The sequence below is a fragment of the Rhinolophus hipposideros genome, assembly GCF_964194185.1.
Source record: "Rhinolophus hipposideros genome assembly, chromosome: 6".
NCBI classification, from domain to species: Eukaryota; Metazoa; Chordata; class Mammalia; order Chiroptera; family Rhinolophidae; genus Rhinolophus; species Rhinolophus hipposideros.
This window is the reverse complement of record NC_138052.1, coordinates 70,425,067-70,439,887: the sequence shown is the minus strand read 5'-3', so window position 1 is coordinate 70,439,887 and position 14,821 is coordinate 70,425,067. Positions and strand designations below refer to the sequence as shown.

General features: G+C 38.8%; 1 protein-coding gene across 6 annotated transcripts in view; it reads right to left on the bottom strand.

The window, feature by feature from the left end:
• The window catches only part of SPATS2L (spermatogenesis associated serine rich 2 like), a 162,760-nt gene that overhangs the window by 48,135 nt on the left and 99,804 nt on the right, over positions 1 to 14,821 (bottom strand). For all 6 annotated transcript variants that reach the window (XM_081051672.1, XM_081051669.1, XM_081051670.1 and 3 more), the window contains 3 exons: positions 6,950 to 7,058; positions 3,734 to 3,783; positions 859 to 1,111 (listed from right to left, as the gene is read on the bottom strand). In XM_081051672.1, the coding sequence (XP_080907798.1) occupies positions 859 to 1,111; positions 3,734 to 3,783; positions 6,950 to 7,058 (412 nt within the window). The remainder of the gene's footprint in view (positions 1 to 858; positions 1,112 to 3,733; positions 3,784 to 6,949; positions 7,059 to 14,821) is intronic.

The window sequence follows — 14,821 nt, the reverse complement described above, 5'->3', positions numbered from 1 at the left end:
CATGTCTAGATGCAAATATACTTATGTGGCTCTTACTTCACATGTCAAATATAGAGAAGCAGTGTGCACGATACGCATTTGACTACTGTCTTACTGCTTTTAAGTGTCAGCGACTCATATTAATAAGTGGTGTGAACATCTGGCTATTACACTAGGCTTTCTATTTTAATTGCTTCTGATTTCTTTTATTTTTTATTTTATGGAAAGTCTGTGTCTAGGTAGATTATATTATCTATGAATTTTATTTTAGGATTTGTGGTAAAAAATGAAGCATTGAGTCAGGATAGTACTGAGGACCACTGATCTAAGTGCATTCCAGTACAGTTTCATTATTTTACAGGAAGGAAATGGGACACTAGAGATGAAATGATGCAGCCAAGGTCATACAGTTGTTTAAGAAGTAGCCTTTTATAGATTAACATATAGCTATAACCCAAATAATTAACATTCCAGATTCTAACACCCTGGATGATTATGTTCTATCACATAATGTAAAACACTACCCTTTAATAATATTTCCTTTTGTCACCAATTATCCCTCTCTTATCCCAGCAAAGGTATCTAGAAAGAAAATTTGCTTAAACTTGGAATTTCCATTTTTCTAATGGTCTGAATACATGCTAGAACTGTGTTTTTAAGGAAAAAGAATCCTCTGACTTAGTGCAGGGCTAGACGAGCATTTACTCGTCGGTCCTGTTACACTGATCCCTGCCTCCCCACCCCACTCCTGCAGGAAGACTGAATCCGTGTACAGAGCAAGCAACCTTTCACTTCCAACAATCCCAACAGTACCAACGACCGCACCAACAGGTTCCCTGTGTATCCTGTCCTAAGCAACTTTCCTTCAAAGTTACCGACCTGTGATCCCACGGAGGGCCTTTGAAGGTTCCTCGGGTATCGAGAGCTTTTTCTCACGAGGAACAAGGGCTGGCTTTTCACTGGCAGAATCAGTGGATGAGCTGTCCTTCTCACAGCCATTGACGTGGCCATTTTGCATCTGCGGCGGTGCTGGCTGCAGGGGTAGGGGCCCTCCTTCCGGCCTCTCTGCCTTGTCTTTAGCATCTTTGCTGCCTTGGTGCTGCTTGGACTTGCTTCTTTTTCTTTTATTGTTCTAGAATGAGACACAAATGAGAAGACAACATTATTTAGCTCAGACCTTTGATATGTAAGACAAAACTGAGAAACCAAAATAAGATGTTATATGTATATTTGTTTTCTGGCTCTTCTAATAGAATGGGTGAGAACACCTGTATCTTTATTAACCACCCAAATTAATGTAAACATCTTCCTTCTTACAATAAGTTGTATCAGCCTTTACCTCGTAAACATAGTAAACAAAAAGTTTCCTCTCACAGGAAAAAATAGCAGGGAATGGCTAAAATACTGACCTGTTCTTTGAGGCACTACATACCTCTATGAGTACTAATACAGTAAAGTCCCCTGAAAGAACCTGAATTCAGTTACCATGCCCATGGAAAATAACTCTCATTTCTTAAAGATGTGATGGCGGTGGGGGAGGCAAGGAGGACACGAAGGTTCGAATCCTCTGGGGAGGAGGAGAAGTTGAAGGGAGGACTGGTACAAAAAAGGCAGGCAAGTCCTTGCAAAATGAAGAAGTAAGAGGCAGATCCCCAAAGTCCACGTTGGGTCTATGAAATAGACACCAACCAACCAGGAGGTCCCCAGGTTGCTGCCACTGTCCGGGAAGTGCCAGGCAGCCATAGGACCCACAATCATCACAGTGAATATTTAAGTTGGAGCAGACAACTGCTACAAAGTAGTGCCAAAATGACCTGGGTCCACCAGTGTTTGGATTGTGCAGCTGGACTCCTGGACCTCTTGGCTGCTAGCTGAACAACACTACAAGGCTTCACTTTGTTTATTTAGAAATAACACACTCCTACATTTAAGACAACTGAAATTATTTAGACCCCAACTACCACAATATGGCAGAGTTTTAATGTTTTTCTCCTAAAATATCCTAATGTCAATATCTATAATATATATATCTATAATATCCTAATGTCAATATCTATAACAATATACAAGAAATTAAGCTGTTGTTCCTAATTATGCTGTATGCTTTATTGAGTTTGGTTTTGTATAGAGGAGATATTCAAAATCCTTACTATCCAGTAGGATACAGATCTCAGCCAATCAGAACTGACTTATCAGGGCAGACTCTGTCCTGCCTGCTACGTCGGTGGGTACCAGCTGAACATCAACCTGGATTTGTTCTTTAACACATTTGGGAAACAAATACAAAAAAAAAACCCCAAAAAACAAAACCCCCCAGCTTTCTCGTCTGAATTCTCTTCCCTACTCCCTTTCTTTTCCTTTGAAACCACGTCAAGCCCCTGAGTAAGAACTCCTCTAGAGAAGTGAGAGACGAGCATTCACTGGGCGAAGGGAAAGGCCAGCGGCACCTATTCCCACACAAGTCGCATGTCTGCTGGGTGGTGAGTCTATTTTCCCACTGAACTTCTAAGAGGGAGACTCACTAATGAGTTGGGTCTACAGCTGCTGTCTGCTCCTTTTTCCACATCACAGAGATTTCATACCCAAACCACATTTCTGAAAATTTTCCATTTAAGTGTAAATACTGCCTTTCAATCACTTCTGAATCATCATCTCACACAGAAGCCTGGGAAGCTATGATTAAAGATAAGCAGAGATTGTCCAAGATGGTGGCATACAAAGGTTAAGAAAAAAGTCTCATAATTCTTCCTATTCTACATGAAACTAAGAGGAGAAAAAAAGGGAAAGGATAATTCCAGTAATTTCAGTAATGTTGGGATTTATGAAAGTAATACTGCCTTTCTTTTTTTTTTTTTTGGTTTGTTTTAAATGTGTTTCACAGGCCTGTGATCTTCCCTCGTGAGGAAGGGTAGACCGGTGAATTATATCTTGGGATACTCAAAACACAAGGCTTCGCTGGGAGACAGTAGGAAAGGGTCGGGCAGTTACTTTGAAAAGAGAAGCAGACTCTTTGTGAAAGTCCTGAAACAGGTTACAGGCCAAGAACAAGGGGGTTGTGTCTTATAGGAGCTAGTGAGCATGCTCACAAGATCAGGCAGGTATGTGCGGGAGACCAGAAGGCCAGTATGTGCACTTGTACACCTCACGTGTGCCCAGAAGGCAGACTCTGTGTAACTAGACAAGAAAGCAAAATAATTTGAAAGGGGCAGATTAAAATTTTCGCTCTGGTTTCAAGGAGGCGTCTGCTATGGTTCTTAAGAAGGGAAAACAGGTCCCCTACTATGATTGTAAGGTCTTTACTTTTCTTCTTTTTTTATTAAAAAAAAAAAAAAATCTAGCTTAGAACTCAGCAAAAACGTATCTCAGGGTAACCTTGGACAAATTCTCTCAGTTAGAAAAACATGTGAAAATATACTTAGAGATTTTCAAGTATCTTTAAAACACTCCCGAATTTTTTCCTTTCTGCTACAGGATATGTTCAGGCAAGTTAATGTCTTGAATCTCCCTTTAAGACTTAAGAAAAACTCTAGGACTTCTAAAGCACACCTGGTGGCTAAAAACACTGAACAGAAAACAAGGGCATTAGTAGTGACGGTGGCTGGTAATTGAAGAGAGTCATGAATTTGGAAGCTTTGTGGGTGTACACATTAACATATTTGAAAGAAGCATAAAATTGGCAGCCTTGTTAAAATGATAACAACCATAAAAGTTTTGATTGAAGATGTTACTAACTTACAATCAATATTAATCTTACCTTCTTTTTTCCTGTCATATTCCATTCTTTTAGAACTTGAATTGCACTACCTACACAAAGACAAAGAATTTTCAATGTGCATTCACATAATAAACCACCACACAAAATTCATCTCGGTCTTTCCATCTTGGTAGCAATTTTTTTCTTGGCCTTTTCATTTGTTTTGATACATCTTACCTTAATGAAAATGCCACTTTCATGTTTTATTTCCAGAATTTCATTTAATTCACCGCATGATCTTGGTTTTATATAAAAAAAAATGTTAAGCCCCACTACATCTGCTTACTTTGCTTTATCATTACTTTGTCTTAGAGAAAATGAAAGCTATCTTAAGCATTTTCTGGTAGCTTCACTGCCATTGCCATAGGTAAAATTAAAATTGCTCTATTTAATATATGAATCAAAATACCTATAATCTTCTGGACCAAATGTGGGATTTTGAATATTATTAACCATGAGAATTACAGCTTTTTGTTTGGCCATTCCTGCTCATTTCTTCCTCTACTCATATGTTCACAACTTGCAGGCAGGGTGATAGACAGATCATTGGATGTTAGTTTTGTTCTCATTGCTGTGGATAGGCAGGGGATGTGGTCTTTGTAAGGCTTCGACTTTGAAGCAAAAGGAGTTCATCAAGTGACAGCTGAGTCCCAGGTTCTGTCAATGCCATTCACATATGAATGTGGAACGGCACAGACTCAGAGGAAAAGCCTAACCTGACTATGTTATACAATGTTTTAAAGGAATGCTTTGCCATTGGTCAGCGACAGTAATTGTTTCCACATAGTCTAACAATGTCCTTTCACTCATTCCAACTGTGCTGGGGGTAATTTCAACAACAAATTATTGGTAATGAGTACATCGGTTGTTTTCTTATAAATAGGTACTTCTAAAAGAGTAACTTCTTACATGTATTCTTTTAACAATTACAAGCATTCTCATACAATGTCATTATACCAGTAGTTCTCTACAATGAGGGTGTTGGCCAAACAAAGATAAACTTGAGCCTCTTTTTATAACAAATTGCAAATTAGTAGGATCCCAATTATTGAGTTTACTGTCACTGTTGGATAAGTAGAAGCCATATTGCTTTGACTAATGTTTAGACAGGCGAATCCTATCTAATTCAAAGCTTCCAGTTCAATGCCCCTCTTAGGCTTTTTGAGTTACATGTACTTGAAATAGTAAGACTGCACATAAAAGTAAGCTCTATTTCAGACTTTGTAATAACTGGGCTGGTTTTTCTCTAACTTGCCTAGAGAATTAATGTTTCACAATATTTTCCTTTCGAAGAACTTTAGGAAGTCACTTTCATTAGATTTGCCCGTAAGTCATGCCAGTGGCTAATAATCATTAGAGTAGTCCTTACTTGTAGCTAAACTTTAGTCTTATAAATCTTAAAAAGTTAAATATTGTTTTTTTTTTAAAGAGGAAGAAGATGAGATGCACCATTTTTAATTGCAATATTCAATTATTCCTCTAGTTTTCATATTTTGACATAAATTCGATTTGCAATTTAAACAATTAGCTTTTAGAGAGTAATTCTGAAGAAGAAATATCCATGTATACAGACAATTTTGAAACTGTTATTATTAAATTTTAATTACACTGAAACTGCTTGGAGTTTTTTTAAGCCACTCTGAAATAGTGATTTTAATGTGCCTCATGATTCCTAACAAATATTTTTGATTCTCAGTGTTTTTTTTTTTTAAACAAGTTGTCCAATTGGTCCCCCAACCAAAATGACATAAAGTTTCTCAGCGATCAATGAGGTTGTTTTTTTTGTTTTAAATGAGACCCCAACATTGACAAGGTGAAAATTTCAAGGACAAGCAAGATGCTCTATTTAAATACAAACCAATTTGATGACAGTGTATCAGTTACTGAGCATCTGTGCATTTCATCAGGGTCACTCTGTGGAGGCCTTAACCCAAATGAAGGTGGGGAGGAATGAAGCTAGGAATCTGTTTCCCTACCTAAAGCTTTTTCCCCAGGAGAGTGACGTTTGCAAGTAAAACCTGAAAAGAGTTTATTTGAGTCAGGATGTGCATATTTCCAATTTTTTTTTTTTCTTGAGACAAATTGCACTGAATGTTACAAAGCTGAATTAATGTTGCTCTCTCTACTATTTGTTTTTTATGAGTAAAGATTCTATACCTGCTAATCCATGAATCAGGGAAAAACAGAAAAGCTATGCACTATGTGTCTGCTTGTAGGTCTATTTTGAATGATAATCATTTTTAATTCAATTAAGACCCCAAACCTTGGCTGCAGACATCAGAATGTGAGCATGTTGCCTGGTTCCAAGAGCTCGCCTGAAATGCAATTAGACTTGTAGAAACTTAGGAAAATTATTCTACTCCTAGGAAAATAAGTAAATCAAACCGTCCTTAACAAATACAGTATAAATAGGATAACTGAGAAACATGCTGATAAGTTTTCCCTAATCTTATTTGTCAGATTAGGTTTAACTAGTCCATATTTACAAAATAGAAACTAATACCAGGACAGAAGACATGATAACCTAGGACAGGTAGGAGATCTTTGTTCACAAATGGAACTTGTTTAATTTTATTAGGAGAGGAGAATTTCCCCATAATTTACAGGAAATGTAAAGCAGTCATACATTTATAGGGTACACATATTCCTGAGGCTTGAGAGTCTATAATATCACTGGTAATGGGCTGTCTAAGAAACAATTCTTTTAAGAACGCGAAAAGGGTTTTAGAAGCAGACAAGATGAACTGATATTCTCACTAATTAGACAAATGCAGAATCCTAAACTAAGGACATTAAAGAATACACCAGCCCTCTCCGTCTACCAAAGCATTAAGTTCAAGGATTCCATTCGTAAGGCCAAGTAGAATTACCCTGGTTGATGAGCAGACTTTCGAGATTAGAAATAAAGTACATTATCGTTGGTTCACAGGGACACCATCAAATAAAAGGACATGTTTCATCAACTGGAATGACTGGTAGACAGTAGAATTCGTAGCATTATTTAGAAACTACCCACAGTCTTTATTTATAATGACAAAGAAAACTTTAAATTCTGCTCTTATTGCATATGTATATGTTTTTAAAGCCTAACATATTTTTATGAGAATTACAGTATTAGTAACTAATTGGTATTCAATACATTTAAAGGTTAAGCATACAGAATACATGGAATATTTAGATCTAACCTCTTCAGGTTCAGGGGACATATAATCTTACCGTCTACGAAGGCTTGCACTGCTTTATCTACATTAAAGTCAAACTGCTGTAGCACCAGCACGATTTCGTTATTGCTTTTGTTGGGAACGACTGATCGAACTGCATAGATCTGTAAAGGAAAAGAAAGGAAACTGAAATGTAAACACTTTAAATATTTTTCATCCACAAATTTCTCACTGGATAGAATCCTGTTAGAAAGGCCGTGAGAAGCCAACTAATCTATCTTCTTGCCATCAAGCATACCCATGGCATTTCAGACCAGTAAAACTCCCTCAGTATAATCACCTTGAGACCCTCTTTACTGTGTACACATTTTTACAAAGATCCCCTTGTTAGGACTTGAATAACAAGTGTGAAAAGCCAACTCTGGTTTAGTTATCTACCCTCCTCCAAGATTCCAGATGCACACAAGATGTGTTTTCAGTGAGGACACAGATGTTTTCCATCTCAGGCTCTTCCTCCACTGGCTCGGGGGTGGGGGCGAGGGGGAGGTATCTTTGGAAAACACGCAGAAATAGCCTCATGCCTCAGCTTCTCTTATCTGCACAGTGGAAACAGTCATCTCAAGGTTCACACAAGTGTGCTGGGAAATTCCATTAGTGTTTATAGAGATATAAAAATGTGGGGCATTGTAGTTTTGAAATGGCAGTGCAAGCTGTAATACAGAAAATGTTCCCAAGTACGCTTCTGAAAACCAAACATTTAACACACAGTAAAAGTAAATACATACTCGTATATGAGAACTAAGGATTTCAACAGATTAGGCTGACATTCAATTTTTAATGACCTATATGTATTTCTTAGTCAAATTTAGCACGTATTCTTTCTTCTGGCTTACTAGAAAGAATTGATCTTTATCTCCCAGAACTTGCAATTACTGTCGGATGCTCCATCTACTTTAGCAAAATCTGGTTCACTCAGCTTTCTATCAAGGGGATTACTGTAGCCGCTACTGACAAATACTCAAGTACTGCATGGTACAAAGGTATGTGGCATCCACAACGATGGTCATGAAATCACTGTCCAATTTTTACATGTTTTCATCAGTGGTGAATTATGACCAGTTGCATTTGAGAGTTACCTGCAGTTTGTTGTAACCAAATTCATGGATATGTATTATATGGATATGGTATGTGTAATGTTACTATTAACCAGAACATTTAATTAAGCAGTATAGCCTATTTCTAATTATATTGGAAAATTGGCAGCTTTCACCATATAGGCCTGTGTGCAAAAGTATTTAGACTGTAATGAGAAAACAGCATAAGCTGTGGGTATGTGACCTGTCGAGGTTCTGACACTATAGATTGGAAAGCTCATTTTGAAATTTTTTTTTTAAAAGATTTTATTGGGGAAGGGGAACAGGACTTTATTGGGGAACAGTGTGTACTTCCAGGACTTTCTTCCAAGTCAAGTTATTGTCCTTTCAATCTTAGTTGTGGAGGGTGCCGTTCAGCTTCAAGTTATTGTCCTTTCAGTCTTAGTTGTGGAGGGCGCAGCTCAGCTCCAAGTCCAGTTGCCGTTGCTAGTTGCAGGGGGCGCAGCCCACCATCCCCTGCGGAGTCAAAACGGCAACCTTGTGGTTGAGAGCCCACTGGCCCATGTGAGAATCAAACTGGCAGCCTTCGGAGCTAGGAGCACAGAGCTCCAATCGCCTGAGCCACCAGGCTGGCCCTCATTTTGAATCTTAACACTCATAAATACTAACTGTGTGGGGTTTGCTGAAGACTCTAATATTAATTAATACAATATACATATTTGTATATATGTGACTCAAGATTCCTTTGATATTTTTTTCTATTCTCACATTTTATGGTTCTTCGTTTTTCTAGCCTTCATATTAAAAAACAATAACTTGTTCAAATCTAAGTTCTTTCTCACTTTTTCTCTTTTCCCTCTTTAAAAATCCATTCAATATTTTTTGAATGCCTATTGTATAACAAGGCACCAAACTTCCTGGAATTTATAGACTTGAGAGAAATTTACACAATGATCTAATGATCACACAAATATGTACTTATACAATGAAATAAAAGCTATAAACCCATATGAAAGGGAGACCTGCCTTTATATAGATAGGCTGAAATCTGAAGAACAAGTGAGCAGAGATGAGTGGGAGGTAAGGGGAAAGGCATTTTAGGCAGAGGGAACTTCATGAAAGAGGAGCAAGACACAGATGAGGAGGCAGTGGCTGGAGGTGAGTAAGGAGGAAGACAGAGGGTGAAGCTTCTAGAGGGTAAGGTGAGGCCAGAAGTGGGCAGGAACCAGATCATGCAGGGCCTACAGGTTGTGCAAAGGATTTAGGTCTTGAGGTCATTACTCAACTATCCTTTTGTAAAGTTGTCTTTTCCTATTCATTGATTGTGTTAGATAGCTCTGTATCTATAGCTACATCTACATCTGTATCTATAAAACACTGTATAAGTTAAGGTTTTGATTTGATACACTTAAATATTGCAAGATGATTAGTATCATAGCATTAGCTAACACCTCCACCGCATTACATAATTACCATTTCTTTTTTTAAGATGTACTCTCAACAACTTTCAAGTACATAATACAGTATTATTACATAATCCACCATGCTGTACATCAGATCCCTAGAACCTGTTAATCTTATAACTGTAAATTTGTACCCTTTGACCAATAGTTCCCCATTTCCCTCTCTTTTTCCAAGGAAGCCAAGATGGGGAGTAAGAAAAAACAATAACAAAAACACATTTGCATCCAACCCAGGAAAGTTATTAACAGTGTCTGTCCAACAATAAATATGATGGCCTGTAGTTATCAGTGCCTTGGTGTCACGTTTAACACTATATGTTACTCTTCTAATGTAGCTCTTTTAAATAAAATTCTAGCATTCAAACCACTACAGTTGGTTAGTACACAAAATTTCTTAAATGACCACATCAGCCATGTCCTTATAAATAATACGATGCTTAGTTATTAATTATATTAACTACATTATATAGTTGACCCTTGAACAACATGGGTTTGAACTATGTAGGTCCATTTATAAGCAGATTTTTTCAATAATTACTGTAAATGTATTTTCTCTTCCATGTTCCTTAATAACATTTTCTTTTTTCCAGGTTAGTTTATTGTAAGGCTATAGAAAATAATATATGTAACACAAAATATGTTTTAACTGTTTATGCTGTCAGTAAGGCTTCTAGTCAACAGTAGGCTGTTAGTAGCTAAGTTTTGGGGGAGTCAAAAGTCACATGAATTTTTGACTGCTTAGGGGTCAGGATCTCTAATCCCCACATTGTTCAGGGGCCAACAGTCATTACATTCAACCAGAGTTTTCAATCCAGCAGCAGAACTGCGATCAGTAAAGACCCAGAATTATGGAATACATATAAACTGTTCCATGTGTTTCCAGTTCCTCCGCTGTAAAACATAGTCCATCTAATTATGTTAAGGCATAGGATAAACCTTAACATGGTTTATACAGGTACATCTTTTTCAGACATTTCTCCTACTCCTATCTCTCTTTAAAGGCAAAAAAATAAAAAATAAAAAGTACAACTATGGTCAGATAGAGTATACATCTATCCTTGTCATTTTATATATCTTAGCTCTGAGCGTATCCTTAGAAAATTATCAATAACTGAGTTCTGATATCAAATCTAACAACGAACATTGCATACAATTCCCAGAGGAATGTAATTAAGACAGGGATGTCAAGTTTTAAAAAATGAGAAAAAAAGAGGACAAAAAAAATTTCTGCCTATTCTGAGGTATTCCATAGCAATGTTGAATTTGAGTGAATTTCTGGGCTAAGCTCTGTTTCTACTTTAATCACCAGACTTAGCTAATGTGAAGAGAGTAGGATTGTTTCTCCACTTTCTTATTTCTAGTCACTACATTTATTTTCCTATGAAAATGTCTTTAAGAAAGATGGAGAAATCACGTGTACTCATCTGTGTGCATAAAAATACAGGAATCTAAATTTAAAAAAAAAATACAGTAACCTCACAGTGTCACTATTCACGAAGCAGCAGAGGTCTAAGCATTTGTATCTCAAAAAGACCTCATTATGAAATAGCTTTAAATATAAGGAAGGATGACAAAGGCAGTGTTCCAGTGAAGCTGTATTGAAAGGCTGCCTTTGCATTTGGAAATGAAGCTTGGGGAGGAATGGATCAATCAATGCGTGACTAATAGTAGTTTGCATATGGAGAACTCATAAAATTCACGCCTGCAGTGGCTGTTTTGCAGAGGCTGTTTCTGGCGCTGCTTCAGACACACAGCCTTTACTTCCCTGCCACAGCCCAAGCCAATGTGCCTGCCGCTGCAGCTTCACGTGGGAGCCCCCTGTTTGAAGCTGCACTTGACTGCGTCTCTAAAGGGTTCTCACGCCACAAACAGAATGGTCCAGGAGGGCCAACCAGGCAGCAGCGCAGGCTGTTGGGTGACAATCAGACCGCTAGTGAACACTTCATTGAGCAACTGCTTTACCTTTCCCAAATCACGCCCCCCTGTTTTGCTTCTCTACTTTAAATCTGGCTCGGCATATTCAATTTGGTATTGAGAAATCTGCCTTTTGCACCTCAAAAGTTGTTTTGATGTAACCTTCAGCATTTTAATCTCTCCCATCCTCTTCTCTCTGGGGCTTTCTATCTGGCTGTGCACGTTTTGCCCCATTCTGCCTCAGGCCCGCCCTGATGGCATTTCGCCCACACTAAGCAGGGAGGCAGTGTGGCTTTCAGAAGCTGTTTGATTTCAACTTCCTACATTAACCTACCTCCTCTGTACCTGACTTGTCTGGTTTAAGAGCTGTTAGCAGATTTCCTCATTCACACTGTGTATTTTTTTGAGCCTGTTTGTGATGACTCTTTAGAAATCCTTTTTGGCTTACTGATGACTTATTTAGACTATGTCTGAGTTTCAAAAATGGTTCTGCCCAAAGTTTTCAGTCCACCTACTCAGCTGTGTGATCAGGAAAGACCCAGTATTATCAAATAAACATAAAATAACCACTCTCTTTGCTTCCAGTCTCTCCCCTGCAAATTCGTTCTGAGGCTGCTGCCGGGCTGCTCTTCCTCAAGTCTGATCATGACCATTTTACTTCACTCCTTAAGAATAAAGTTAAATCTTGACAACCTGGCATTCGTAGCCATCAGCAATTGGGCTCCAACCTGCTTTTCCAAACGCTCCTCTTGCTCTGCCCTTTATGGACAAGCGCGAGCCCAGAGTTGGCCTCTCACCCTCACCTCCGTGTGAGTTTTGCCTTTGACCCAAGATGTGTCTACTTGTCCGAATCTTACATTCCAGCTGACATGCCATGTGTTCCATGAAGTCCTCCCCCATCCCTGCCAGAAGTCCTCCCTGCTTCCTTTCAATTTCTAAAGCCCTTAGGAGTAGGTGTCTCTTAACACTTCACACCTTCTCCTTTCTATCCTGAGTGTTTGTGTACATGCTGTGTCGACTAGATGGTAAGTGACACAAGGGTAGAAGCCTCCTCTCAGATATTTTTGCAAAATCACCATGCCCACCCCAAGTGACTAATAATGCGCATGTAATGACTGTTTGTTGAATGAGAGAATGCCAATTTGTAGGTGTACCAGGCTGCTGTTTTGAGTCAAAGGAATATTCTACCAGCGTGTTTGGACCATCCCATCACTCTGCATTTACTGTCCACAATAGCACGGGTGAGTCTCAGTTGATTGTGGTGTGACCTCAACATTATATGGGTTGGGAGAATACATGTATGTTCTTTAAATTTCAGTAATAGAAATGGAAAAAATATTTATAAGATGCGATAATTTTACTTTCTTTATGGTAAGGTACTCCTCATAAGCATTTTAAAAACATGTATTTAGCAACTGCTTTACCTTTCCCAAGTATTTTAAAAACATGAAATGGCATAGTAACTGCCTATCCTTCCAAAGCTCAGCCCAGCAGGCAGATGTTGGCTGAGCCCCTACTAAGTGACAAGCGCTGAGGACAGGTAGGGGAACCAGATACAGTTCCTCCCCTAAGAGGGACAGTGTAGCACTGGAGCCAGAACCATCTGTACCCGAAAGTGTGTAAAAACACTGAGCTGTCTTTAGGAACAAGGTACTGTGGTACTACAGAGAAGGGAGCAGTTAAGTTTGCAAGAGGAAGGGAGAATACTTCATAGAGGAGACAGCCAAATGTCATGGAAGGAACTTTGGAGTTGAACACACCTGTGTTTTAATCTTGGTTCTGCCACGTGCTAGCTCTATGACATTGGATGAACTGCTTAAATTGTTGAAACGTGGTTCTGTAGCTGTAAAATGAGGCTATTACCTGCTAGAAGCTCCGTAAAAATGAAAAGAGATGATGCATGTAAAGTGTCTGATATAGAATTTAGCATATATTAGCTGCTCAATAAATTTTAAAAAGGAAAGGGTGCAAGAATTTACACTGGGCTACAAAGGAAAAGGGTTGCTCTAGGTGTACAGGCTGGCATGTCTTTGCAATTGAAAGAACATGTGGCTAGAGCATTTGCCAAGACTTATTCGGGGGAGATTGCTCTGTATACCACCCTGCCTAAGAGCCTTCCTCCACAGCCTTGCTAAGCCGTCAACGGACCCAAAACTCTACCCAGCCTCCCCTCTCCTGCAAGCTGACTGGTACCAGAAGGAAACCCATCTCAAGGGTGACTAACAACACGTGGTTTTATTCTCCCTCTCATTCTGTCTTTTTTTTTTTTTTTAAGCTGCTAAATGCCCTCTATGATCAGGTACTGTATGAGTGGCTAGATATAGTAATAACAAAACAGACATGGTCACTACCAAACCTAGAAAGGAAAATAGATATAAACACGTAAATTAAAATGCCTATAATTGCAGCTCATGCTATGAAAGTGATATGAAGGAAGCAATCAGAAAACAGTGACAATGTTCACAGTGGTCAGGAAGTGGCCCAGCTGAAAAGGCCAAATGGGCTAATCAGATCCTTGGCCTTGAGGGCCTAGACTACTCAACATGATGGGAGAAAACAGGGGCATTTGGGAGCTAATTCACTTCCTGCCTTTCCTGCTTCTTCAACTTTTCTTAAACCCCATGAGCCCCTACCAGACCTTTATAATAACTTTTTTTTTTTTACCTGAACTAGTTCGAGAGGGTTTCATTTTCTAGAATAAATAGCAAGTGCCTAGAGGCAACATTAGTAGCAAGGGCTGAAAATAAAGACAATAAAGCCAAATAATTAGTTCAGTTGGCAAAGGGGAGAAATGGACAATTTGAAAGATAAAGTCAGTTAGCATGTGCATAAAGGATGGGAAAAGAGAATCCCATGAACCTTGTTCACGTAACTCTTCTGGCACTCATGTTGCCATAATTATATATTTACTTATGTTGACTATTTGCCCCCTGGGATGGGAGCTCCTGAGTGACAGGGATCACATCTTTATATCCACAGGCACTGGGACAATAGGTGGCATTCAGTAGATGATTCATAAATGTTTGTTGAATAAATGAATGAACTACTGAATGAACAAAAGGAAGTAGGAAGTCTAGTAAGATGGTTACTAAAGTATTCCAGTTTTATTTATCCATTTTCCCAGTGTATTTCTGTAATTGAGCATAAAGTATTACGCAGTACTAACAAGGATTCAAGCCCCAAATGTATGGAGTACCTCCTAGGTCCCAGGAACTGCATGCATATGGCTGGTCCTGGCCTTGAGGTGCCTGAAGTCTTGGAGGTGAGCTTAACCTTATCCCCTTCAATAAGGAGAGCAATCAAACAGCCAGCAACCTCCTTTTCGTACCAGTCAGAACCAGAGGTATTGATGGGTTTGCCATTCATGCAACTTTGAAAGGAATTTTATAATCAGCTTTGGTCCCATTTCTAAGGCTGAGCGTTCAGGGCCGCTAATATTATCTTCACACTAATGAA